General features: G+C 42.2%; 1 protein-coding gene across 1 annotated transcript in view; it reads left to right on the forward strand.

Moving 5' to 3' along the window:
• The window catches only part of UBR1 (ubiquitin protein ligase E3 component n-recognin 1), a gene marked incomplete in the record, with an annotated part of 4571807 nt that overhangs the window by 3457089 nt on the left and 1088532 nt on the right, over positions 1-26186 (forward strand). Inside the window, 1 exon segment of the mRNA XM_044074213.1 lies at positions 9024-9091. Coding sequence (XP_043930148.1) covers positions 9024-9091 — 68 coding nt within the window.

Genomic DNA, 26186 nt, shown 5'->3' on the forward strand with positions numbered 1-26186 from the left:
CCTGTGGGACACCGCTCGTGACCGGCTTAGAGTCTGACATGGCACCAGCAACTCTAACCCTGTGTGTTCTGTCCTTGAGCCAGTTTGCAACCCATCTTGTGACATATGGGTTTACATCTAAGCTGGTGAGCTTTTCTATGATGCCCGAGTGGGGTATTGTGTCGAACGCTTTTGCTAGGTCAAGGTAGGCTGTGTGAACTGCCTTACCCTCATCAATGGCCTTAGTGACTGTTTCGAAAAAGTCGACCAAGTTCAAGAGGCAGGATCTGCCCTTGACAAAGCCAAATTGGGTAGGATCCAGTGTCTGTAGGTCCCCAATGTCTTTATTTATGAGTTCCATTATGATCCTCTCGATAGCTTTGCAGACAAGGCTCGTCAAGCTTATGGGGCGGTAATTTCCAGGGTCCGTAGAAGCACCGCCTTTGTGGAGTGGGACCACAGTTGCCGTCGCCATTCTTTGGAGTGCATATCCTGTAGTAAGGCTAAGATTAAACAGCAGCCTTATGTGTGGGTTTAGTTCCTCATTGAGTTCGTGTAGCACACAGCCAGGGACACCGTCCGGTCCCATTGATGCTGTGTTTTTTGCTTTAGAGAGAGCAGCTCTCACCTGGGCATCTGAGATGTTTGGGAGGCTAGACTCTGGTGGGATAGATATTTCTCCTTTGGGAGAAATTTGCACTGAACCTGTCTGCCAGTATGTTGGCAATGTCTGTGGGTTCAGTGATTTTTTTATCATTTTGGACTAATTCTGAGCATATCTGGGAGTTTCCACCCAGGTTTCTAACATAGCTAAAGAAGGCTTTATGATTGTCTTTTGTGTCATATAGTGATTTTTCTGTCAAAGTTGGCCTTGGATGATTTTATGAGTGATTGTAGTTTTTTGCTAGTATTGATCAGAGATGCCTTCCCTTTTAGGGATTTTGCTCTGTTATGTAGTAGCTTTCTCCTCTTGTTGTAGAGTTTGTTTATGGCTGGAGTCCACCAGACCAGGCGCCTGCCTTTGGTGGAAAGGGTCTTGATTTTATTAGGGATTGCTTGATCCATACATTCCTGGAGGTGCTCGTAGAAGTCATTTGTAAGGGCTTCAGCAGCGTGGGTTGTGGTTTCCACTGGCTCGGGGGCCTTGAAGGATACCACTCCAGTCTTAAGAAGTGTGAAGTTTGCTTTTGAGAAGTTCTTCACTGTGGTCTTTTTTGCTGGGGGTGGGGGCGGGATGTGGACTTGCAGTGAGATTAATTTATGGTCTGATCTCACCAATGAGGGATATACTTCCGGTGTGGAGCATTTTGTCCCCATGTTTGTGATGATCAGGTCTAGTATATTTTCTCCTCTTGTGGGAATGGTGACTAGTTGTTCCATAGCATTTGAGTTTATGAACTCAAGGAACCTTTGGGCTAGGGTGTTGGGGCTTGAGTAATGTTCCCAGTCTATGTTTGGGTAGTTGAAGTTACCCAATATGATGGTGTTTGGAGAGACATTCGTGTCTTCAGGAAGGCTGTGTGGGTTTCCTGAGTTTGAGAAGGTGGTCTGTAGCATGTTACAAACTGTAGGGCAGTTTTACCTATGGTTAATTGCACCTGGATGGTCTCCGATGCTTTGTGCGTTGCCACTAACCTGGAGGTGTGGGTATCCTTTATGAATATGGATACTCCCCCTCCTTTTGTGGTTCGGTCCGGATTTTGGGGCCGGAACGCATGATATGAGGTATAACCTGATAGTGCTGGGGTGCTCTCAGGAGCCTTGAACCAGGTTTCAGTCATAGCACAGACATCAATGTTCTCCATACTGAGGAGGGCTTCGAGGGCGTGCATCTTGAGGTTTAGACTTCTGGCATTGAGCAGTATTACCCTTAGTTTTTCTCCATTTTTGTTTTCTAGGGCGGCAGGTTTATCATTTGAGCCTTGCCTAAAAAAGGCACTATGGGGGTGGCAAGAGCCTTTGCCAATATCCGGAAGCCCAGGGGTGACAGGTGCAAGCCGTCCCTTGAAGCAGCGTGGCTTGTCAAGCATGTCATCCCAGGCAGACAGACATTGGATCCCCTTAGAATGACACCAGTAATTAAGCCAATTATTAAAGCTGATCATTTTGTCTCTGTATTGTGGCATCATTCTTGGTGAGGGTAGGATACTGCTCAGGGTCAGGGTCATACCGGCCTGGGCTACATAATCTGAGAGCTCCTCTATGTCTCTTTTCATGTAGTCCAGGGAGGTGCGTCTCAGGTCGCTCACACCGGCATGGACAATGACTGAGTCATACTTGTACTTGCTGTGGAGTGACCTGAGTGCTTGTGTTATGTGGCGGATTCTAGCGCCTGACAGGCAGCTTACTGTGATCTTTTCCTTGTTCAATCTGGTGAGTAGGTCGCCGGTGTGTCTGACTATGGAGTCACCTATAACAAGTGTGTCTGGCATTGTGTTTGGCCTTAAGGGCTGTGACTGTTTAGCACACTGACTTTGAGAACTATGTGTTGCATGTCTTATGTCTTGAGGTGGCAGTTGCTTGGGTGTCTGCTTTGGAGGCCTCTGTAGTTTTGGTAGATTTTTGATCAGTGCCTCCGAGTATGTCTTTGTGTGTTTATGTGTTTGTTTTGCAGTTGTGATAGTTCTATGTGAAACTGGGTTTGTGGTGTGCGTGGTTTCCTTCTCCTCCGGTCTGGTCTTTCTAGTCCTGAGTTGAGAGAGCTCAGCCTCCAGTTTGGCTATATAGTTGCATCTCTCACATGTATTTGTGTTTTGTGGGAGAAGGAGTGGGTTGTCTGTGTACATGAGGCAATTGTAACATTGCCTCAAGATGCCCAGATTTACCAGCTGAACAGGAGAGGACGCTAGCAACTGACCCTTCGACATGCTAGAAAAAGTGATAAAGTTTGCTGTGTAACTGAGTCAGAAGGGACCTATAGGGAACACACATTTATTTCTCATTATAAGCTTGATGTGGCTTCCCGAGGTAGAGCTTCATTTGGTTCCGCAGTTCTCAGGAGTGTGTTCCAGTGAGCCACCCGGGGTTTTTAGGTGCTAGGGACGCTGTCCCATCAGTTATGAATGTAGGCGAGATAGGATCCCATTACATCTTTTAGTTATGTACTTACCATAACTTTGCATGTATGGGATCCATCTCGCCTACATTCATACATTCCCACCCTCCTTCCCTCTACCTTTTGGATTTGGAGGAAACATTGGTCCTGCTGAGCTCTCCTCTGGAAGGGCTATAGTTGGTTACAGTTATCGGTATGTGTTCTGTACCTGTATGTATGTATGAAAGCGAACAAACAAGATCTGGGGAAGTAGGTGTGGTGCATTATGGGATAAGGGGTAGCCCAGCCAATGAGAGACATCGTTCTAGTCTATAGTGGCCGAGTTGGAGCCGACGGATCGGCTCCGAACCCATCAGTTATGAATGTAGGCGAGATGAATCCCATACATACAAAGTTATGGTAAGTACATAACTAAAAGTTCTGAAAAACAGTCTCTGGAATCCCACTTCTGACACCATGTCGCTTGTGTAGTCAGTATGAAATAGACTAACATTGTGGGTTCTGTTCAGGCAGCTTTATTATCTACAAACACATTAGAAATAAAGCTAAGTAACTTTTACTTGTATACCGACTAGCTGTTTCGTACATAAATGTTCGCACTCCGGCTACACTCACAAAATGGCACTGAAGCTAGCACGTGCTTGCTATTTATATGCACGTTCAGGTCTTAGAAATGCTTGTTAAAGGTACAACACACCTACAGATGCCATTAAAGAATCCAACCTAGGCATGTCCGCAGAGGTAGTGCAGACATCCGTATTGGACAGTCAAGGGGAACCATGGCTTGTAGTGTCGGAAAGGCCCAGAGGCATATCTCAGGTTCTTGTAATGGAAGAGATTCCGGTATCGGTCATTGAAGGCAGGCCTATGTTGGATCTTTCCACTTGTCGAGCAGAGGTGCATGTTAAGAAAAAACAAAAAAAAAGCATCTTCCAGCTCCTAAGTCGCCTGAGTCAGATTGGGATACTTCTTCATTGGGTTTGATTAAGGGACTGATGGCTGTTAAGCCGCCTCCTGCTGGTTTTCTGCTTCCTTCTTTACTTCTTCACCAGTTAAGAGGGTTAGAGAACAAGAGTTTTCAGTGGATGAGTCTTCATCTGATGAGGATTCCTTGGCATATTCAAATTAAATTACATCTCCTTTAGAATATGCTTCACCTGAGGAAGAATCCAATGGTGCAGATTCTCCAGTGGAAGAAATGTCTTGTGGAGAAACTATTAACAAGGAGAGAATTCTTTAAATGGGACTGCTCTCATGTTTCTCAGGTGCAGAAAAGATATTATGACCTTGTACAGATGGAATTTCATTCTCCTTCTGCTGTGTCACCTGTATTGCCAGCATTTCTGGAGCTTTTTAAGCCCCTGATTCTCAGGCTTCTGCACCTTAAAGCCCTGACAGATTTTATAAGGTGCCTGACAACTGTAAATTTACAAATACCCTTCAGCTGATCCTGCTGTGGTATCCATTGCTTCATCCTCTAAGTTGCTTCCTTCAGATAAGGAGAGCAAGATTATGGAAAGACTTGGAAAGAAGATTTACACTTTAGCTTTTTATGCCATTAACTATCAAACACACACATGCAGATATTCTCTGGGTCTTCTTTCTCAGATCACTCAAGCGCTTTCAAAGCTTCCTGATTCTGATATTAAAAATCAGGTTATGTCCCTTTTAGGAGCTTCTTGTCATTCTATCAAATACAACTGTGATGCAGCAAAAACATCATCTGGTACAGCTGTATCCTTAGAAGATATTCTTGGTTGAGGCTTCAACCACTGTCAGATGACATCAAAGCAAAACTGATGGATGCTCCTCTGGATAAAAATGCTCTTTTTTTGGTGCTGCACCTGCAGACTTATTCAAGTCTTTACAAGAAAAGGGAAAGGAACGTCAGGACATGAAACACATTTTTTGTCACCTGTCCATAATTTTCACAGAAATGTCCATTCTAAAACCTCTTTTTTTGGAAACAAACCTGTCCTCCTTCCAGGGCTAAGAAGGCTGTTAGACGACCTCCTTATCTTAAAGCTTCTCTTTCAGGTTCTACTCCAAAACAGCCTTTTCCAGTAAGGCAGGTAGTCTGTGACTACCATCCTTTTCCAAATTTTACCTTTTTCATCTTTCCCTATAACTTCCAGTTTGGGCAAGTATAACTCCGGATTCCTGGGTTCTCTCTCTTATCCAATGCAGATACTTCATGACTTTGAAAAATCTTCCTCCTTTCAGAGGCATTCCTCAACCTCCTCCAAACCAGTTGGATTTGTTTGCACAGGTTTTAAAGGATTTGCTTTCTCAAGGAACTATTCAACATATGTTCCTCTGCCCCAAAGGGGAAGGGTTTTTTTCTCAAGAATGTTTCTTGTGCCCAAGAAGGAAGGTCTTTGGTGACCCATTCTGCACCTTTTCCATTTAAACACTTTTCTAAAGGTTCCTACTATCTGCAAGCTGTCTTTACAGACTTTGTTTCCTCTCATTTCTCCTCGGGCCTGCATGGCCTCTCTGGACATCAAGAATGCTTATCTTCACATCCCTGTTCATCCAAGACTTCTGAAAGTGTTTACGGAAAACACCACAGTCCTCTGGTATGTAAACAAGCTGGTGGGGCAAAGTCATATATTCTTTGCAGACTGGCTTTGGTGGCATGGGACTTGGCAGTTCAGTACAAAATGACTCCAAGCAGTTTACATTTCATCCACTCAAAATTTTGTGGCAGTCAGTCTCAGCAGGTCCATGACTCAATCCCACAAATGGATGCTTCACAGAGATGTGTTTCTGAACTTGGCCCATCAGTGGGGTACTCCTCTAGTGGATCTTTTTGCCTCCCCTCTGAACTGACAACTTCCTCTTTTTTGTGCCAGAGTCCCATGTCCTCTGGTTTGGAAGTGGACACCCTAGCTTTCTCATGGAAGGGGATGTTTCTTTGTGCATTTATCCCCTTTCCTCTCATTCAAAAACATCCTGCTCAGGATTCAGCAAGACAGACCAAAAACCTTGCTGGTGACTCCCTTTTGGCCAAGACAGCATTGGTTCTCTTTTGGTCTACATTTAGCCAAGGGCAGTCCATCACAAGTTACCTCACAGGATGGACCCTCTCTCACAAGACAAGGGATCTCTGCTTCATCCACATCTGTCAATTCACATCTGACTCGGTGAATGATAAACTTTTGATTCCTTTGACACCTTTTTTCTGAGGACGTGCTTAGGGTACTGCAGGAGGCCAGAAAACCCAATGCTAGAAGATCTTACTTATCTAAATTGAAGAGATTTTCAATTTGGTGTCTTTCACATAATCTGGATCCACTGTCGGTGGATATCCCAGTTGTTTTTTCCTACTTGTGTAAGTTACTTAAGAGTGGTTTGGCTTATTCCTCAGTGAAAGTTCACTTGTCAGCCATTTCTGTTTGTCTACCATTGATTCCCCCTTTAGCTTCTAGGTTAGAAATTAATCTTTTTCTCAAAGGTGTCCTTCACATTAATCCTCTCAGGGCACCAGCTTCTCTTCCTTGGAATTTGAATTATGTTTTAGAAAAGCTAACTGTAGCCCCTTTTGAATCTGCAGTTTCAGCTTCCTTAAAATGTTGTACCTGGAAAATGTTCTTTTACTAGCTTCAATCTCTGCTAGCAGGGTTTCTGAGATTCAAGCTTTAATGTCTTCTTCACCTTTTCTTGTTTTTCATAAGGATAGGGTCTCATTGCATACTAATCCTCCTTTTATGCGCAAGGTGGTGAATGACTTGTCTTTTAATCTATCTATTCAGTTGCCAACCTTATTCCCTTCTCCGCAGTCCTCCAGTGAGAGGCTCTTAAACTCCTTGGATGTGCATACACAACTCAGATTTTATTTGTATAAGACTAAGAAATCTCATCAGCTTTTTGTTTCTTTTCTTCCCATGGGCTCTGAGTTTGCCTGTTTTCAAGCAGACTATTTCTTCTTGGATTTCTAAGGCTATTTTGTTTTGTTGTGTTTCATGGTAAGAGTCTTCCTGTTCCTGTTAAGGCTCACTCCACTAGGTCTGCAGCCTCCTCTGGTGCCTTCTGTAAGGGTTTGGATACTTACACCATTTTGGAGGCTGCCACTTGATCTTCTTTTCATACTTTCACCAAGCATTACAAGCTAGATAGTATTTCTAAATCTAGGGTTGTTTTACTAGAGCCATTCTTCTGGTCCTTCCTCCTCCCAGGTTTCCTCCTAAGCTTTGGTACTCTCCCTCACATTAAGAATACTGCAACATTAGACTAGAAGGACATAGCTGTATAAAATCGTCCCATAACCTTAGATGTCCTTCTCCTCTATATTGCAGTATTCTATCCCTCCCTCCTTCCCCCTGTACCTTGCTCTTTTCCTTGGATGGCAGATTACTTTCTTTTTTCCTTAGACTGGTGTTCCTCCTGGGGCATTTCCATTCTGAGAATTGTACATGTGGGCGTCCCTTTTATGGCTGACGTTCGACAAGTCATATGTGTGATGTCCCACGTAATTGCAGTAGCTTAAAGCTGTTGCATGCTGGGCAGATGTTTGGCCACATGGGGCGGAGGATCTGTCATGTTGCAGTCAACATAGAAGAGGAGGACATATAAGGTTATGGTAAGATTTTACACAACTGTTCTAACCAAAGGTCCTACCCTATCTCTCAAAATCTTCTCATGAATTGTGATTTCATGTCAGAAGAATGAAGATTGCATTACAGACATTAAGAATTTCAGGATATCAAAATTATAGAGTTTTTGTTCTTCAGAAAATGAATTGGCACCAGTTGTCATATTTCATCATATTCTGATAACTTTGAGCAAAATACCAGTATTTAAAAATCTATCCATTATTTTGGGCTTTTATTTATCATTCTTTTTTGCTTCCCACAGCACCTTGCCTGATGGCTCCTCTGCCTTCAACCAGTTGGCTCCTTCGTTTCATCAGAATGGGATCCTGTTCTAGATGAGAGCCATATGGCTCATTTGTTCCTGTTTGGGAATGCCTTTCAGCCCTCAATTTCCCACTGAATCAGATGGTAGAGAATGGGCCACCTGCGTTTGCCAGGGGCAATGATGTGCAGTTTTCAAAACAACTGACATTTTGTTTTCTTGAGATGAAATCTGAGAATTTTAATGGCCTTTCCAGCCATTACATTGATTTCATTATAATTTTTTGTATGTACACACACAAACACACAAACTTAAAAATGATCCTCTGCAAGGAACACTCAGTAAAGCATGCTGACAGCATTATAAATAATAAATTTAAGCAGAAGTACAGTTTTTCATAAGTTAGTCCACTGGCCTAAAATGCCATATTCTTTGAATGTCCCGTGTTTTTTCCATTACTCAGTCCAAATTTAAGATTTACTGGCATTTTCAAAATTGGTGACTTTGTCAGTTGTTGCCTTCCAGTTTGCTGCATACCTCTGCATGCCAGTTTCCTGTCAGCTGCATAGTGTGAATGGCATTGTAGGCTTAGTTGGCTTGGACCTCCCGTGATGTGAGCACCTAATACTAGGTGCCACCCAAGAGGTGAGCTAAGGTCACCTCACCCCCAGTATGGGTGAACCGTTTAGTGACTGCTGACTCCCATCTGCCCTGGCTAGCTCCTGGTGAAACTCAAGCTGCTAATTGAATTTGGGTTACCTTTGGGTACTGCCAGGGCATTCTCGTTCTGTACCACAGATTGCGTGAAATTCTTGAGTTTAAAAAACTGAGAGCTCTGGGTACCATAATCAGCTAAGCTAAACTGAGGACTACTATGAACTTAATATAGAAAAGTATTCATGTCATCTTCTTGATATGTCAGTTTAGATAAAGATTTAATTGCAAGTGAATTTCTTCCACTGAAATAAGTCTTGACCTTGATATTAAATTTGTTTGCTTTCCTTTACATTATATTGTTTGTTTATGAAGTATTATAACTGTAAAGACTTTCATCCTAGATTAGAAAATGCTTGTTTTATTTTGGTCATCTGCAGTCAGCTTAAATCTGTCTAAATATTTTTTTTTTCATTAGTGCTATTACCCAACATGTATTCAGAAGAAACTCCTTCCATTCTTGATATAGACCTGTTTCATGTTTTGGTAAGTTGACTCTGTATACATAACCGTGTGTGTGTGTTGTTTATGGTGGAATTTGATTCTGTCAGTTTTATTCTGTGGAAATACTTATTAAAAAAAATGTGTTGATTTGTTAAGTTTGTCTGTCGAGATACTTTTTTTTTTAAATGTGTTGATTTGTTACATGTACTGTTCCTTGGACCCTCTCTGCCACCACTTGAGTGCAAGAGCACACTTAGAATTGGGAAATGTAGTAGTAACATGGTCAGTACAGTAACACAGTTGAGAGACTTATTAATGACATGATTTCAAAATATTACCTCATTTCATATAGAACATTGGTAAATATAGCATGAACTAGATATAGTCAGAGTATTAAATAGTAAATATAATTTGTATTTGTATTTAGGTCTTTGCTTAGGCAAAAAATAACCCAGAGGTATTTGATAGCAGTTGGAGGTGAGAGAGAAGACGGAGAAAGGAATGAGAAGAATGAGAGAAAGAAAAAATATATAGTGGTAGCAGTCAGAGGTAAAACCCAAATGAAGCCCCCTCCCCCCCCCCCCCCAGTATTTACAGGGTTAAAATTGTTCCATTGGATTTGTGCTGAAGAATGTTCCCCAGCAGGGAGGAATATATAGGGATCCAGTGGTGTCTTTTCTGTCCATTTCAACCTGTGAGTTATCTGCTCTAAATCTGGTTTGATGTAGAGCTCTGTCTCCACTATCCATAAGCCCTGCTGTAACAGATTCTCCTCAAATGTCATTTGCCGCCATTGTAGATGGATCATGGTCCGAGAGCTCCTTTGGATAAGGGATTTTTTTTCTTGATATATCTGCCTTTGATATTTGTTTCCACTACCCTTTCCCTTAGTATTTCTAGAGTTTTCTGCAGTCTTCTGTAGTTCCATATGTTAGAGTAGTGCTTTAGGGTTTTCAGTGCTGTTTGGGTCTTAACGTTTTAGTATTTTAGTGTAGGTAAATAAGGTTATTTTATGGGGAAAAAAAGATTTTCCGTAACTTTTCTCTCTGTATGTTGAAGTTGTAGTAGAAGTCGGAGTAGTAGTTGTGTTAGTATTTGTAGTAGTATGTGTAGTACTGTTGGTAGTTGCTGTTTAGTGCTATTGACTGTTTGACTTTTCGAATATTTTCCACTGCATAATGGAGACAGCTTCAGGGTTCAAAAAGTGCAAGCTGCCCCTCACAGGATGCCCGTGATAAGTGCCTGTACATGGAACACCTGGAGATTGTGTGTCAAGCCTGTTCTGCATTTTGTGTCAGAGGTCTGGCAGATAGGAGGGCCAAGCTAGTCCTGAAGGCCCTTCCCCAGCTCTTATCCACTTCTACCTCTCTCTCATCTGGTGAAAAGCAAGAAAGGAAGGAGAAAGATTGTGTTAGGTCCAAAACCAAGAACAAGGAAGAGCGCAAACATTCCTCCTTTTCCACTGAGGGCCAGCCAGATTAGGTCCAAAACCAAGAACAAGGAAGAGCGCAAACATTCCTCCTTTTCCACTGAGGGCCAGCCAGACTCGGTAGTTTATTGACTTTCATATCCTCTGGCTTCCACTCCATCGAGACCTGGATTCAGGGACCTCTAATTATCCCACTTTTAATATTCCTAGCCCCTTCCTCCCCAAGGATCTTTCTACTTCTTCAGGCAAGGTCTACTGCCCCTTTTGCCCTATTACCCTGGCTGAATTCTTTCCAGGACTGTGTCCTCCTCCCACCCAGATCCGAGCATCCCCCTTTGAGATCTGAAGTTCGGATTCAATGACCAGGAAAGGCTCAGAGCCATCTTCTAAGTCTGCTAGGTCATTTAGGAGCCTTAAGTCATCCAATTTGGTAGAGCTGATGTGTTTCTTTCTTCAGGCCCAGATGTACTTTGGGATCATCCTCAGTTCTGAGGCCTGTCTGTGGCTCCTGTATGCCAAGGTTTCCATGAGGCATCGGTCCATTGCTGCTGATATAACATCCCACGCTGCAGTCACCTGTGTCTCTATGCACTGTCATGCCTGGATGCACTTATGCAACTTTGTGGACTGTTTCAAAATGCCCCTTGTCAATGCTCCATTTGATGGTTACTCACTTTTTGGCCCACAGAGGTTAAGGAAGCTCTGACTAGGAGTGAACAGGATAGAAAGACACTGTCTGCCATTTGAGTTCACTTCTCTACCCCTCAGAAATTCTTTTCAAGGAACCGGAAGGGAGGCAAGTGGCTCTTTTTTAGAATTCCCAAAAATCCCTACGAGATAGGCCACCTGTCAGCAGAAGGAAGCAGCAGTGGAAATCTAAAACTTTCAACTGAGTCATCCAGGAGGTCCTAGCAAACCCAGTGAGGAACCAGGGTCTACTCAAGATTCTTTTCCTTACCAACGAAAAACAAAGACCTCCTACCCATTTTGGAGTTCAGCAAATTGAACAAATTTATAAAACAGACCAAGTCCCAAATGGCCACGGTACAGTCCATTATACCTCTCCTGAGGAAGGCTGACTGGATGTGCTTGGTAGATCTCCAGGATGCCTACTATTACATAAAGATAGCATGGCATTCCAGGAAGTCCCTGCACTTTTGGCTGGGAGCCAGCCTTTATCAGTTTTGAGCATTACTCTTTGGTCTCACCATAGCTTCCACCGAGTGTTCACCAAATGCATGGAGGTAGTAGCAGCATAGCTCAGATTGAAGGTTTCCAGGTATTTCCCTACCTGGACGACTGACTTCTTATGACTTCCACATGGCTATCCCTGATCAGAGACAGAGATTCATTGCTCTAGCTGTGTCTGTATTTGGTCATCACAGTGATTTACGAGAAGTCCAGCCTGAAAATGGCTCAGATACTGGAATTTATCAGTTGCCGTTTGGATCTGGTCATTCAGACAGCCAAACTACTCACCAGACTAAAATCTCTTAATTTGCATGTTTCTTAAATTCTTCAGGTTCATAAACCCAGTATGTTCTCAGTTTTATGCCTCCTTGGACATATAGCCACTTCTGTTTGTCTAGTTCCTATGGCAAGATTCCACATGTGGTTATTACAGTGGACTCTGGCAGTTCATTGGTCCTATCTCACTCATCCAGTGAATTTTATGGTTTCTGTTGCAAACATCTGTCACTGCCACATTCAGTGGCGGTTGGAATCTCCTCTGGTTGTGGCAAGTCAACCTTTTGTTCTTCCCCATCCACAGGCCACAGTGACCAATGGATACTTCCCTTCTAGGGTGAGGATATATTTCAAGGGGAAGACTGTCCAGGGCACCTGGTTTTAGTCGGAGATCAATCTTCACAACAACAACTTTGAGATGACTTTCATCCTGATGCTGTAGGCCTTTCAGAACCTTCTCTCAAAAGGTGTGATCACCATTCAGACTTGACAGTATATCAGTACTATGGTATTTGAACAAACAGGGAGGAACTCAATCCTATCCCCTATGTCAAGAGGCTGTTGGAGTTTGGCAGTGTCTTCTCAGCTGTCTCTAATCGCAGAGTGCAGCCTGGTGAAATCTGGTATCTTTCTGGACAGCCTGACCAGACACATTCTTGTGCTTCATGAATGTTCTCTAAACCCTGGCTATAGCTGCATGGAGTTTCCAGTCACTGGGGCACCCTCTACTGTGATGTATTTACATCCCTGTCTGACACAAAATGTAGAAGTTTCTAAACCTTGATCCCGCCAGAGGGATATTCACCAAGGGATAGTGTTTTGCATGCTTGACACCTGGGTCTTCTATAGGCCTATCCCCCAACTTCTCTGATAATGAAATTCTTTCAGAAGACTGCCGTTGCAGAGCAGCTGTGATCCACTTTGCCTCATTCTGATTGAGACAAGTTTCATTCTGCTTTCTTTGGTCTCGCCTACTTCCACCTGCCATGGGTACTGGACCCTGTTCCAGGTCTGATTTCGTATCCTTCTTGCCTACTTCACTTGAATCTTGGTTCCCTCAAACTTACTGCATGGTTCCTCAAATTCCATTGATAGCTAGAGATCACAAGCTCTCTGAGTGAGTTATTCTTATCCTTTCTTCTTCCCAGAAGCCTTCCGTTAGAAAAGTTAACACTATTAAGTGGATGAGGTTCTCTCTTTTGGCCTCTTTCAGGGGTATGGATCCCTTTTCTGCCCTCTTAAATGCTATCCTGGATTTCTTGGCATGATGGTTTTGACTCCAGTCTCAGTGTCTCTACCATTAAAGTGTAGCTAGCCACCATTTCTAACACTCCAATATGTATGAGTAATATGGTGGCTACAGCCCTTAAGCTTTCCATGGCTTTCTTGAGAGGAATCTTTTTATTACTTCCACCTGTGCATGACCCAGTACCTCTTTAGGACCTCAATCTGCTCTTGCAGATTCTCAACAAACTTCCTTTTCAGTTGGCAGCCACAGTTTATTTAAAGTACTTGTCTTGCAAGACTCTCTGGTAACTGTTCCGCCAGCAAGAAGGATGTCCGAGCTTCAGGTGCTATCTTGTGCTCCCTCTTACCACAAGGACAGAGTCACATAAAGAACCATCTCTTCCTTTATGCCCAAGGTACTATGCGAGTCTAATCTGAATCAGTCCTTAGATTTACCTGTTTTCTTTCTAAATTTCAGTAAAAAGGGAGAATATTTGCTTCATTGTTTGGATGTTCACCAACAGTTTAAATTCTGTTTGGACAGAACCAAGAATTTCAGAAAATCTAGCAAAAAGTAAACTTTTTGTTTCTTTTTCCAAGACACAACTTGGCAAGCCTATTCCCAAAGTTGACCATATCCAGGTGGCATACTGATTGCATCACCTTTGCATGCTCCCCGAAAGGAATTTCTTTGTCTGTTAAGCCTAGGGCTAATTTCACCAGAGTGGTAGCTACTTCACTTGCCTTTTTCTGTTGGGTGTCTAGTGATGATATTTGTGCGAGAGCTACCTTGTCTAACACTCATACCTTTGTGTCCCATTACAAAATGGACACACAGTCTAGGTCTAGAGCTTCCTTTGGTTCCACCTTTGTGGAATGTTCTATTCTAGGAACCATCCTGGGGTTGTTACTGGCTGGGAACTCCATCCTACAAGTTGAGATGGACGGAAAAGACAACTTTTGATGCCAAAGTTATGTCCTTACCATAAGAATAGAGCCGTGTTGTCTTCTTCCATCCTTCTTAACCATCAATCCTGCCATGCCCCTTCCAAATTGCCACTATTGTTTGTACCTCCTAGCTGGCTCTGGAGAATGTAGACTATCCCCAAAGCTGTGTGTGAGGAGTGCCCTCGTGATGCCCTTTACCTGTTACCTTTATAAAATTGGTTTCCTTTTGTCTGCTCGTTTAGAGGCAATGATGGTGCACACTAGATCTGAGAAGAGTCAGAGAGGAGAGCTATGAATAGAGGAAACAGAGGTCCAGGACTGAAAATTCTATAGATACCAGCATCAGATCCAAGTTTTGTCCAATTGCTCCTAGGGTGAGCCCTTTGGGCTCACTCCGCTCCCCTGCCCCCAAATTCAACCCACTCCACTACCTGTACATTTATCCATCCTTAACTCCTCCAACAACACCCATTATCCAGTAATCACTTGCCCCACCCACCAATCACACCACCTCACGCACACAAGCAACTACAATATGACCCACTTCATCAAACAATACATTGACTAGTATTACTAGCCACCCTCTCCTACCTTACACAACTCCCACATCCCCTCACACGACCTACCTTTACACTACACATCCGTCATCCAACAGTCCCCCCTACCCCCATTCTCCTCTATACCTCCAGAACTCTATCCCACCTATACCACCCTACTCTGTAGGCCCCAAATCCTTCCAATCTTACCCTCACCCAACCATCTCCACCACTCATCTCCTAACAAATGCACTCTCTATTCATACCATAAACCCCATTGTACTGTAGATCACATAAAACACCTACTATTCTTAGTCTTCCTCTCTCTCTCTCTCTCTCTGGTGATCTACATCCCAACCCTGGCCCCAACAACTTCCCTTCCAGCCATGCTTCCCCTCATGTCAGCACCCCAAATTCTATTTGCTTCATCACAGTTAACGCTCAAAGCTTATGTAACAAAATCCCTACCCTCCATGCTTGGCTCTCACATAATCACCCTGATATCATAGCCATGTCAGAAACCTGGCTTAAGCCTAACATAAAAGTCAATGAAATATTGCCTCCCAGCTACCAAATGATCTGCAGTGATAGACCCAGTAACAAAGGAGGTGGTGTAGCCATCATGTATTCCTCCTCCTACACAGTAACGCCTTTTACTAACCCCATTCCAAAATTTTCCGTATCAGAATTAACCATAGCCCACCTAAAAATCAGCACTCATAAATCCGTATGCATAGCAGCCATATATATTCCCCCAAGCAACAACAACATTCCAGTACTAAAAAACATCTGTCCTGGTTCTCATCTAATATCAAAAATTAAATCTTTATTCTCTGCGATGTAAATATTAACTGGGCCAATATAATTTCTCAACCCCTTCTCAAGCAATCAACCTCTTCAATTTCAGCCAGATCATTCAATCTCCTACTAGGCCTCACAAAAATGCTGACTCAGCAACCATCCTCGACTGGATGTTCGTATCCCACCCTAACCACATCTCTACTTCAGGTATCCTCCCCGACCCTATCAGCCTTTGCTGTCCACCACCCGTCTCCACTTCATAAGCAGCATCACTACATTCAAACATGTAACCTCTTTAATTTCAACCCACAAATATTCACTGACTGTCTAAACCAAATTGATTGGTCCCCTCTAAAAACCCTACCCCTTGACAACGCTATCTGCCATGTTAATGAAACCTTCCTGAATCTACTAAACAGTCTTGCCCCACTCAGAACTAAAAAGGTCAAATCCATCATCTGTCCCTGGCTATCAAAAGAAACCAAACAAACTATGCTCCAACGAGACAAAAAATGGAAACAGTACTATAAAACTAAACTGCCCAGTACCCTGTTAGAATTCAAACAACTCCGGAATATTGTAAAAAAAAAAACTAATAACTAGAGATTGCAAATCATACTACACCAAGCTCCAGTCTGAGCACTCCACCAACCCAAAAAAGTTCTGTTACACCATCTCCTCAACCCCCTAACAAAGTTAACCCTTGCCCTAACCCTAACCTCACTGACCTTGAAACAGCCACTTCTTTTAACACCTTCATCATGGACTGCATAACCAAATTAACCACCACCTTCCCTCATCCCCCTCCTAAATCTCCCCCCATCCCCCTCATTTCTGTCAACACACATCTACCCATCTTCAGCCTCATCCCCATCCCCATCCCCACAAGCACAATAAAAAAACTACTCCTCCAGCTAAAACCCTGCTGTACTGCCCCAGACAATCTACCAACAGCATAGCCCTGCCAGTCTCCATATTTATCAACAGGTGTATCCAAGAATCCCACATCCCTTCTATGTAGAAACATGCATTCATCATTCCCCTCCACAAAGGTGGTAGAAACTACGACACCACCAGTTTTGGGCCCATCGCTATCCTCTCCCCACTATCAAAAATCCTGGAGAAATGTATGCATACACAATTAATGTCTCATCTAACACACAATAACCTCCTTACCCCCACTCAACATGGTTTCCGTCCTGGCCACAGGACAATCATTGCCCTTCTGTCCTTCCTGGAATGCATCAACCATGCCCATGACTCAGGCAAATTAGTATGTACCCTATTCCTTGACCTATCCAAAGCTTTTGACACGGTCTCCCACCCCATTCTCCTGTCTCCGTTATCCTGTCCCAACCTTCTCCCTCTTCCTTAGCCTGGTTCTCCAGCTACCTCTCCAATAGACATCAAGCTGTAAAATGGAAATCATCTATCTCTGCCTTCCTACCCACCCCCACCGGCGTCCCCAGGGATCTGTTATTGGCCCCCTACTCTTCAAGGTATTCATCAACAACTGCCACCACTCCATCTCAAGCACCTCTCTACTTCAATATGCAGATGAGTCTATAATCATCTGCACTGCTGACTACCTCTCCGACCTACAGTTAAAAACACAGTCAGCTTTTACTAAAACAGAAGCCTGGATGCACAATCACCACCTTGCCCTAAATGCAACCAAAACTAATATAATGATCTTCACCCCCTCTAGAGCCACCACCATTGACAAAGGCTCCTTCGCTATACTAAGTCAGGATAACACCCCCCATTGAAATTGTATCACATACAAAGTTGCTTGGTGTCATCATTGATGAGCACATAAAATTCGACATCCATATTCAAACTGCCATCAAAAAAACCCACCAAAAACTAGATCTCCTGTACCAACACAATCACTTCCTCACCCCCTCCACCAGAAAAGCCCTAGCCTCCTCATGCATTCTCCCCTCTCTCTTATACGGTGCTTCCCTGCTCACCAACATTCAACTTGGATCACAGTCCAGACTAGAATCCTGCTACAGTAAAATAAGCAAATTCACCGCACACTCCAAAACCTTTTCCCATCACTGCCTCTCCCTCCAATCCCTACAATGGCTAGAATTGCCTAACTACCTTAATTTCCTAAAACTCACCACAGCCCACAAATTTACCTTCAGGCCATCTGGCTGCCCTGCTCTCTCCACCACCTTAATCCCCTATATTCCAAACTATCCATTACGATCTGAAATCCAAAACCTCCTACAAGTCCACAAACCTTCCTGACCCCCAGGCCATTTTCTGCTTTCATATTTCCTTGCTCAACTTTGGAACTCCCCCCCCCCTCCCCCCTTCAAACTACTCCACACCTCCCCAACTTCAAATCCCTCCTACACTCCTGTCCTCTAAATGGACTTGTCCCTGCTCCTTCCCTACTTGAACGCTTTAGCCTCTCCCTTTCAACTCCTGAAATCTGCTTAATATCACCATCTGACCTTTCTCCTGTCTTGCACAATTTTACAACCACTACTAAACTGCATTTCTACCCTCATGTTATTACCCGCTGGACTGCATTTCTACCCTCATCTCATTCTCTGCTATTTTACTTCCATGTAAATACTCTTACTCGTGTGTAGAAGTGGCTCACCTTAAGGACTGCATCCTACCCTCATCCCACTACCTGCTATTTAAACTTCCATGTAAACACTTTTACTGTTGTCTTGAAATTACTCACCTGTGGAATCCCTTGTATGCTTGTAGTATTTCCTTACCGACATTGCTGCCAACCTATACCAACAGCATTCTCTTCTTATGTAATTAACTTACTAACCCCAGCATGGGACAACATCTTATGCCTGAATGTCATCTCTAATACTTTCTGAACTCCCATCATTTCATTGACACACAATGCCTGCATCTGTACATTCTTGCCAAGTTTTACTTCTCTTATAGAATGTATATTTGCGTACTGAATATTTATCTACAATTACTACAGATACTCTATATACTCATGCTTATGTTTTTCTTCCTTTGTTAATTGTACCATCATAATGTCTTACATGCTGTACTTAATATCCTTGTTTTAATTATTGCTGTTAAATATTTTTATTTGTATTTTAATTCTCATTGTTACTGGAGCTTTTCTCCTTGGGCCTCCACTGAAAATGGGTTCTTCTTGGCCCAGTGGACTTCCCCGGTTATCAAACTGAAATAAATAAGTAAATGGAAGAGGACAGCACTGATCTTCCTTTATGGTTTGAACATGAGTTTTGTTTTTATAATGCTTGGGGAGACTAGCTGTAATTTTATTAGCAGTTGTCATTATTACATGTGCATTGTAAGCCTCCTTTAGGTGGTTACTAAGCTTTTTTGTAAAGTATTGTACTCATTTATGTGCAGAATATTTTGTAGTAGATGATTCTGGTTAGAAAACTCTTCATTCAGCAAGTGCTAGTCTGAGGGGAGGATGAACAAAGGTGATGGCATTATTGACTTCACTGCAGAATGAGTATGATGACTGTTTGATTTGCAGTTTGCAACTTGGAGATGGACAGTTCATACAGACCTTTGTAGGAAAGTGTAGACAGCAGTGTGGATTGGACAGTGATGGACAATTTGTCCTTTGCAGTGTAGTGCAATAGTGTTTCTGTCTTCATGAGGTTAATAAGTCTGCCTGTGGTATATGGTATTCATAGTGATTTGAGTAAGTTGTGTTTTATGGGATGAGTGGAGAGTAACTCTGGGGTTTGCATACTCAAGCTTGGGAGTAGTACATTTTAAGCCATAACCTTTCTGGCTTCCAGGGTGAGATTGTTGGAGATGGAATAATTGGCTTTAAGTTGGGTAATAATTTTTTTGACAGAGATTTCAGTACAAGAGTGAAAGGAAGGAATAGGATATACTAATAGGAGAGTGCTGCTTAAAGTGAGACTGCTAAGGGGTGCAGATGAGGAGATTTTGTTGTCCCCAATGTCATAACTGCAGTTTTTGAATAATTTATAGTTGGTGTTCTGTTAGCCCTCTTGTTAAGACGTTTTTGAAGATTGTCAGTAGACAGTGATCTACAACAGATAATGGTGCCTGAGAAAAGGATGATGATAGAGGGGAGTATGCCACAGTTCATATAATTCATAAAGAGAAAAGAACAGGGTCTTAGGATTGAGCCTCGGAGAATACCAGCTGTGAAAGGACCCTTATAGGGAGACATTATTACCTGACCAAACTGAAGGCCTTTTTGGAAAGGTAATTTGAGAATCAATAAATGATTGTGCTAAAGCTGAAAAGCTGCATTTTGTTAAGAAGTTGATGATTAGCTCTTTCAAAAGCCCTGCTAAAGTGTGGAAAAATGAACCCTACGCAGATATACCTTTTTAACTGATGTGAAAATTCTGTTAGGTATGTAGTTTGTGTTGTGTTCTCCTCTAAAGCTATGTTGGTCTTTTTGTTCTGTAGAATAATAGTGTGTTTCCTAATCAGTACCTGTGGAATTTATACAGTCTAGGCTGGGAAGGGCTCTGAAAAGGTATGGTCTTTATGTTAGGGACTATCTTGTTCTTTTTCGGGTTATACTTGTAAAGTTGTGTGACTGACTACTATAAAGAAATGCTGTTTAGAAATGGAGAAGACAAAATCATTTCACTTTTTTCATGGATTTACTCCATGTAAGAGTTTGATCACAAAGCATAGGAAACCGTAAGAGGCGTTCATGTCAATCACTGCTGCAGTAGCCTTAGCTATATGGGTTGTATTCTGCCAAAGATATAAAAGCTGGCCGTCTTCCAAAGCTTCAGGGCACCTTCCATTTGCCCAAACTGTCAGGCAGCTCGAGCTCAACTGACTAAAAAACAAGTTTGAACACCCAGCCATTAAGAGCTTTACTGCTTTTGAACAGTATGCTCCTCTGAGGCTTTCAAGGATCCATATTCAGCTTGGGCAGGTAAGTTCCCATTGGGGAAAAACTTCCATTTAATAATATTTATTATGGATACTTTCCTCTTAAGGAAATTATTTCAAAAGCTAGGAGTTTGTGTTTTAACAGACTGTTACGAGAGTGCACTCTACTTTTAAATGAGGGTACTCTTTTTTTCTTGTAAGTTTAAGTTATTTAAAGTAGCTGAAAAACATTTTCTTCGAAGAAATCATGTTTGTTTTATTTGTGAGGCTTGCAAATTGTTTTAAAGTACTTTTTACTGTGTGGAAAAAAAGTGACTTTTTTAAAAACGTTTTGTTTTTACTGGCATTTGCTGCTTGTCTTCACTAGAAAGGAAATACCATTTTTGGCTCAACCATGGTCCAATCTGTCAGTCTCACAATGGGTATTTCTTCCAGCCACAGAAAGAAAAAGTTAAGCAAAACAGTCTTTGCCATCACAACAGGCTAGCAATTTGCCTCAGTCGCAGGTGGAATACTCTGTTGAGGCTGTTAATTGTACCTCTTACCATTTATGTTTTATCCTGGATACCTATAGCCACTATGAAGCAGCGGTTAATCATGTCCTCCGTGGCTGTTAGGGTCACGTCAAAGGGCAAAGGAGAGCCACTCTTGTTAGATTTGGGAGAGGGGACAGAGAAGTCTTCCCTGTTTTTTTCAGAATGCTGTGTCCATTCCTGGGGTAGCTACTGCTGCAGTTAATACCACTGTTGGTCAGATTTTTTTTTCCTGTCAAAAAGAAGCTGTTTAATTCAGGCTGTTGCTCCTTCATGTAAAGTAGTTTCTGGTAAAAGAAAGAGTCTCAAGATTCTGTATCTGGACAAAAGGGTGAAGGGACAGATCCAGAGTTTTCTCCTCAGATTTGATTCAAGCACCGTTTCTGGCTCTCCATGTTGGGGGTCTCTTTCTCTGGAACTATTTCTTGAATGTGCCAGTGTTTTCAGTGTGGAAGAACACTGAGGTTATATAAGCAATTTCTAGAACCTGTGCTCATTCCTCTAGTTCTATCATCTTTGAAGGATGTGTGTGCTACTGCCTGTAATTTTCCAGATAGCCATCTGCCCCTAAAAAGGCACACACAATGTATAAAGTTCCTCAGCCTTTTAAGTTTTTATACAGTCTCTCCAAACCTGATATATCAGCTATAGCTTTAGTTAATCATTCTGCTGCTAAGTACTTATTTAATTCTAATCCTCCAATTTCTGGTGAGATGATGTGATTGTTGATAACTATGGGAAAAAGTGTATGCTACTTTGATTTTCAGTCTTGTATATTAAGTTTTTTCCTGAATAATTGTGAAAGGATGAGGAATGTTTGGTCTACAGTTTCTTCTAATGAGGAAAACATCTGATTTAAATGATTTAAATTTTTTTATTCAATTCATTACTCATTGTACACAGTGTGTGTATGATTCTGGTGATACTTTTTCAAGGGCTGTGGCCACTGATATTGTTTTGAGGTGGTTTGCATGCCTGCATTCCCAGCACCTCATAGATGATAATAAAATTAGATTTTAAATTCTTCTCTGGATACAGATTTGTTGTGTTATGAAAGGGGTAAGCTGGAATCTGTATGATTTTTCAGCCCTCCTTTTCTAACTTTTCCATGGGATTCTTTAATTCCTTATCCATTTTGGTAAGAAAGAAAATAAACCGTCTCAACAAAATGCAGGTAAATAAATGTTTAAGAAAAAAATGGCAAGGGAGTTCAAAGAATAATTATCGAAAGCTCAAAAAGTAAGAATGACGAATGACTATTTAAGAGATGTTGTTCCCCCCTCCCACCATGGTAGCCCAATTTTTTTCTTCCAGAAAATTTGAATCTCCACTTTGTTGTTTGGCAACAGATACTTTCAGACAAATGGGATGTGAAGATGATTCATCAAGGTTACAGATGGCAGTGGGAGAAAATTCCTCCTTTCCAGAGGAGTAATCCCTTATACTTCAGACCAGACTGTTTTGTTTCCACCTGTCCATCACATGCTGTCTCATAGGTGTGTACTAGGCTAATGGCCCTGGAGCCTTTTTAAGTCTAACCCATAGAAGTGCCCTGGCATTGTGCCACCCGAAGTTAGTTCCCAGTGCCTCTATCAAGCAGAGCCACTGGAATGTTCCCCGGGGTGAACTTTCTATTTCCCATCCACTCATCAAGATTTCTCTTGAAGAGGGCCAGTGAGGTGCTATGCTTGACCTGTGTGGGAAGTGTATTCCAGAGCATGGGCAGTCTCTGGGTTATGAACCTGTCCCTCCAGCATGTTCTGTTGATTGTGGTAATGAGGTTGAGGTCTCTGGAGAGAGTGGTGCGGAGGGATTGGGATTTCTTTAGATGTAGCATTTCTAAAAGAGCTGGGTCAGACATGGCTTTGTAAGTCAAGCAGAGATTGCCTCTTAGACGATATGAGTCAGAGAATAGCTGGAGTTTTTTGAGTCTGTCCGTGTAGGACATGTATTTAAGGCCTAGGATCCTCTTTGTGAGGTACTTTTGTGGGCTGTCCAGCTGTTGCAGGTGTCTAGTGAGGTAGATGCCAAATGGGGCATTATACTGTATGATTGGTCTAATGAGGGAAGAGTAGAGAGAGATGATGACCTCTTTCTTTCTGGATCCAAAATCCTTGGTAATGAGATGTGCCACATAGAAGGACTTTCTGACCACAATGGTAATGTGGTGATTGAAGGAGAGGCTGCTGTCAACCTGTGTTCCCAGATCTCTTATAATGCCTTCAGTGTTTAGTGGGCTTCCATCGATGTGGTAATTAGTGGGAACAGAGTTTTTCCCAAAGGGCATGACAACACATTTCTTGGCATTAAGCTTAAGGCCATGGTTTCGACACCAGTCATTGGTCTCAGTGAGGCCTTTCTGTAGGATGTCTGCATTACTTGGGGAGTTAATAATGGCTCCCAGCTTGCAGTCATCTGCAAACTTGGTCAGCCAGGGTCCCTCCGTGTTGGCCTGGACGTCTTAGAAGTAGATGCCAAACAGGAGAGGACCCAGGACTGATACCTGTGGGACTCCACCCGTGACTGGTCGACAGTCTGACTTGGAGTCCGCTACTTTCACACTGTGGGTTTTGTCTGTGAGCCAGTTTGCAACCCACCTAACGATATAGGGGTTGAGGCCTAGTTTGGTGAGCCTCAGGGGCATCAGGACCGGCAACTCGGCACGTAAAAATCTACTGCCAATCATTAGCAGACCGGAGTTCCGCTGTGGCGACTCCTAACCGGGAAAAGCCGAAATACACAAAAAAGGGAGCAATAGAATCAGTTCCCCACTTCCCAGGTGGGAAAGGGGTTTTATTCAAGGATGTTTTTAATTCCAAACAAAGAAATGCTTGGAGACCAGTTCTGGATCTTTCTTTACTTAAACAACTAGATTTAGAAGATGATTGTCATATTCCTCTTCATCCAGACTTCAAGTATTTCTCAAGTTGTTTTTTGTCTGGATGACATCATCAACTCTCTGCCTTCTCCTTTGGACTATGCTCTGCACCAAGAGTATTCCCAAAATATCCAAGTCTAGTTGTAGCTCAGCACAGGCTACAAGGTATTCACATTTTTCCATATTTAGATGACTTGCTTATCTTCGAAGAATCTTTTTCAAAGTATCAGGCATCTTTGTTTTGGGTGACAGATCTCTTACACAAGCCGAGATTCCAAGAGAACAGTCAAAAGTCTTTCTTGAGTCATTCTTGCAGGATTGTGTTTCTGGGATGTCAGCTAAACACCACAGAGATTTTGTTCGAGGGGAAAAAAAAAAGATCTATATCTATTTCTAGGGTTTTCCACCTAGACGTTGGTCACTGCAAGGGAATAACTCAGGATTTTGTGTCCCATGGCTACTGTCATTCTAATGCTACCCCTGGCAAGACTCCACATGAGAAAGTTACAGTGATATTTGAAGTCTCTTTGTTCCCAGCACCAATGCCCCATTGTCTTTTCAGATCCCAGTGCTGGGGTTTGTCAGAAGAAAAAAATACTTGGTAGAGACAACAGATGTCCCTAAATGTAGGTCTCCCCTTCTCCCTTTCTGTTCCAAAGCAGTCTGTCACTACAGATACCTTGGACTTTGTTTAAGGAGAAGTTTCAGGTGGAATAAAAGTTCAAAGACACCAAGGACAGACACAAGCACATAAATATAAAAGAGATGCTTGCCCTGATCAAGGCAGTCAACTCTCTGAATCATTTTTGTTCCTCAGGACCTCTTCATGTTACAGACAATACTACAGTCATGTAGTACATCAGCAAGTAAAATGCAAGTAAGTCATACCCCCCAAATCTTCCCACCCCTGCAGACTAGCCATATTGGTTTAAGATTTAGCTTCATGGCACAGTCTCACTTTGCAGGCATCCTGTGCTCCACCAGAGCAAAATTGTGCAACAGACAAGCTGAGCAGGACAAGGCAGACCCTCATGAATTGAAACTAGATCAAGGGGTCTTCCAATATTTGATCCATCTGTGGGGAGTTCCTCAAGTAAACAGATCTTTGCTTCCTCTCTGAATGATCGTCTAGCAAGATCCTGCTCCAGGACTCCATGCAAGAAGGCCTGGAAGACAGCTGCATTTTCTTTTCCTTGGACAGGAATGTTTCCTGTATATTTTCTACCCTTTCCACTAATATCCAGGGTACTTCTGAATATTCAGTAGGAATCCTCAAGATCATTGCAGTGACTCTCTTGTGGCACAGGGAACCATGGTTCTCCCTTATTTTGGAAATAGCCCATGACAATTACCATAAGCTTCCTTACAGACTGGATTTACTCACACAAGAACAGAGGTATTTGATGCACCTTAACACCAGTCAATGTCAACTGACTGCTTGGATGGTAGGGTCTTAATTCCTGTTGGGAACCTGTTTACTGAAGACCCAACAGATACGAATGTAGGCAAGAAACCTTGCTACTAGAAAATCATATATTAACAAATATAAAAGATTTTCTAGTTGGTGCCAACAACATATAACCATCATCTATTTAGGGCTAGCTGTTCTCTGGTTACATAGTATTTGTGTGTTTTACTTGGAAGATGGAGATAAACAGGAAGAAAACCAGCAACTGTGGAATTAGTGAATAAATGGAAGACTAAAGTACGTTAGCACATTTTTAAAATATGGTTTTGTAAGAAAAATTGGCTGAAAGATGCTGGACTTTTGTTGACTTTATTAAACTTTTGGGTGAACTGTAAAGCATATTACCTATGTTATATTAATGTTTAAAGGAAGGAAACTAACTGTAAGTAATACACGTTTTGTTCTTATTAGTATTTGTAAAAATGTTTTATGATGTAAAATTCATGTTCTGTACAGTATTTATATAAAATGATTTATGATGTAAAATTCATGTTCTGTACAGTAAAACAGTTGTGTATAGTTGTATTTTAAATGTGGGGGAGTCTTTTCAGTGACTGCTGTATGCATTAAATACATTAAAGTAAACAAGTACATTTCTAATTGTAAGAAACATAGGTTTTACAGTATTACAAGAGAAAAAAGGGTGGACAAAAAAAGTTTAATGTTCATATGTTGTGATCTTGGGCTGCTAGGAGGGGGTTGGATGTAAAAGTGCATTTGATTATATTATATATGTAGAATTAGGATGCTTTAATCTCTATTCTTTCTCTAGCTGTAAGGCTGTGCAAGGACTATTCTCCAGGGGCTCCTGGTCTTCTCTTTCCACCTCCCAAATGCAGTAAGCTAGGGTAATCTACCCATATAGCGAAGGCTACTGCAGCAGTGATCAGAATGTTGAACATTGTAGAGCTGTGTAAGTTAACCTATCGTAACAGTATATGTTCAAATGATCACTGCTGCAATAGCTGCTTCCTCCCTCCATCT

Source organism: Protopterus annectens, chromosome 6.part0 (genome assembly GCF_019279795.1).
Source record: "Protopterus annectens isolate FY-2018-M chromosome 6.part0, PAN1.0, whole genome shotgun sequence".
In the NCBI taxonomy this organism is placed as follows: Eukaryota; Metazoa; Chordata; order Ceratodontiformes; family Protopteridae; genus Protopterus; species Protopterus annectens.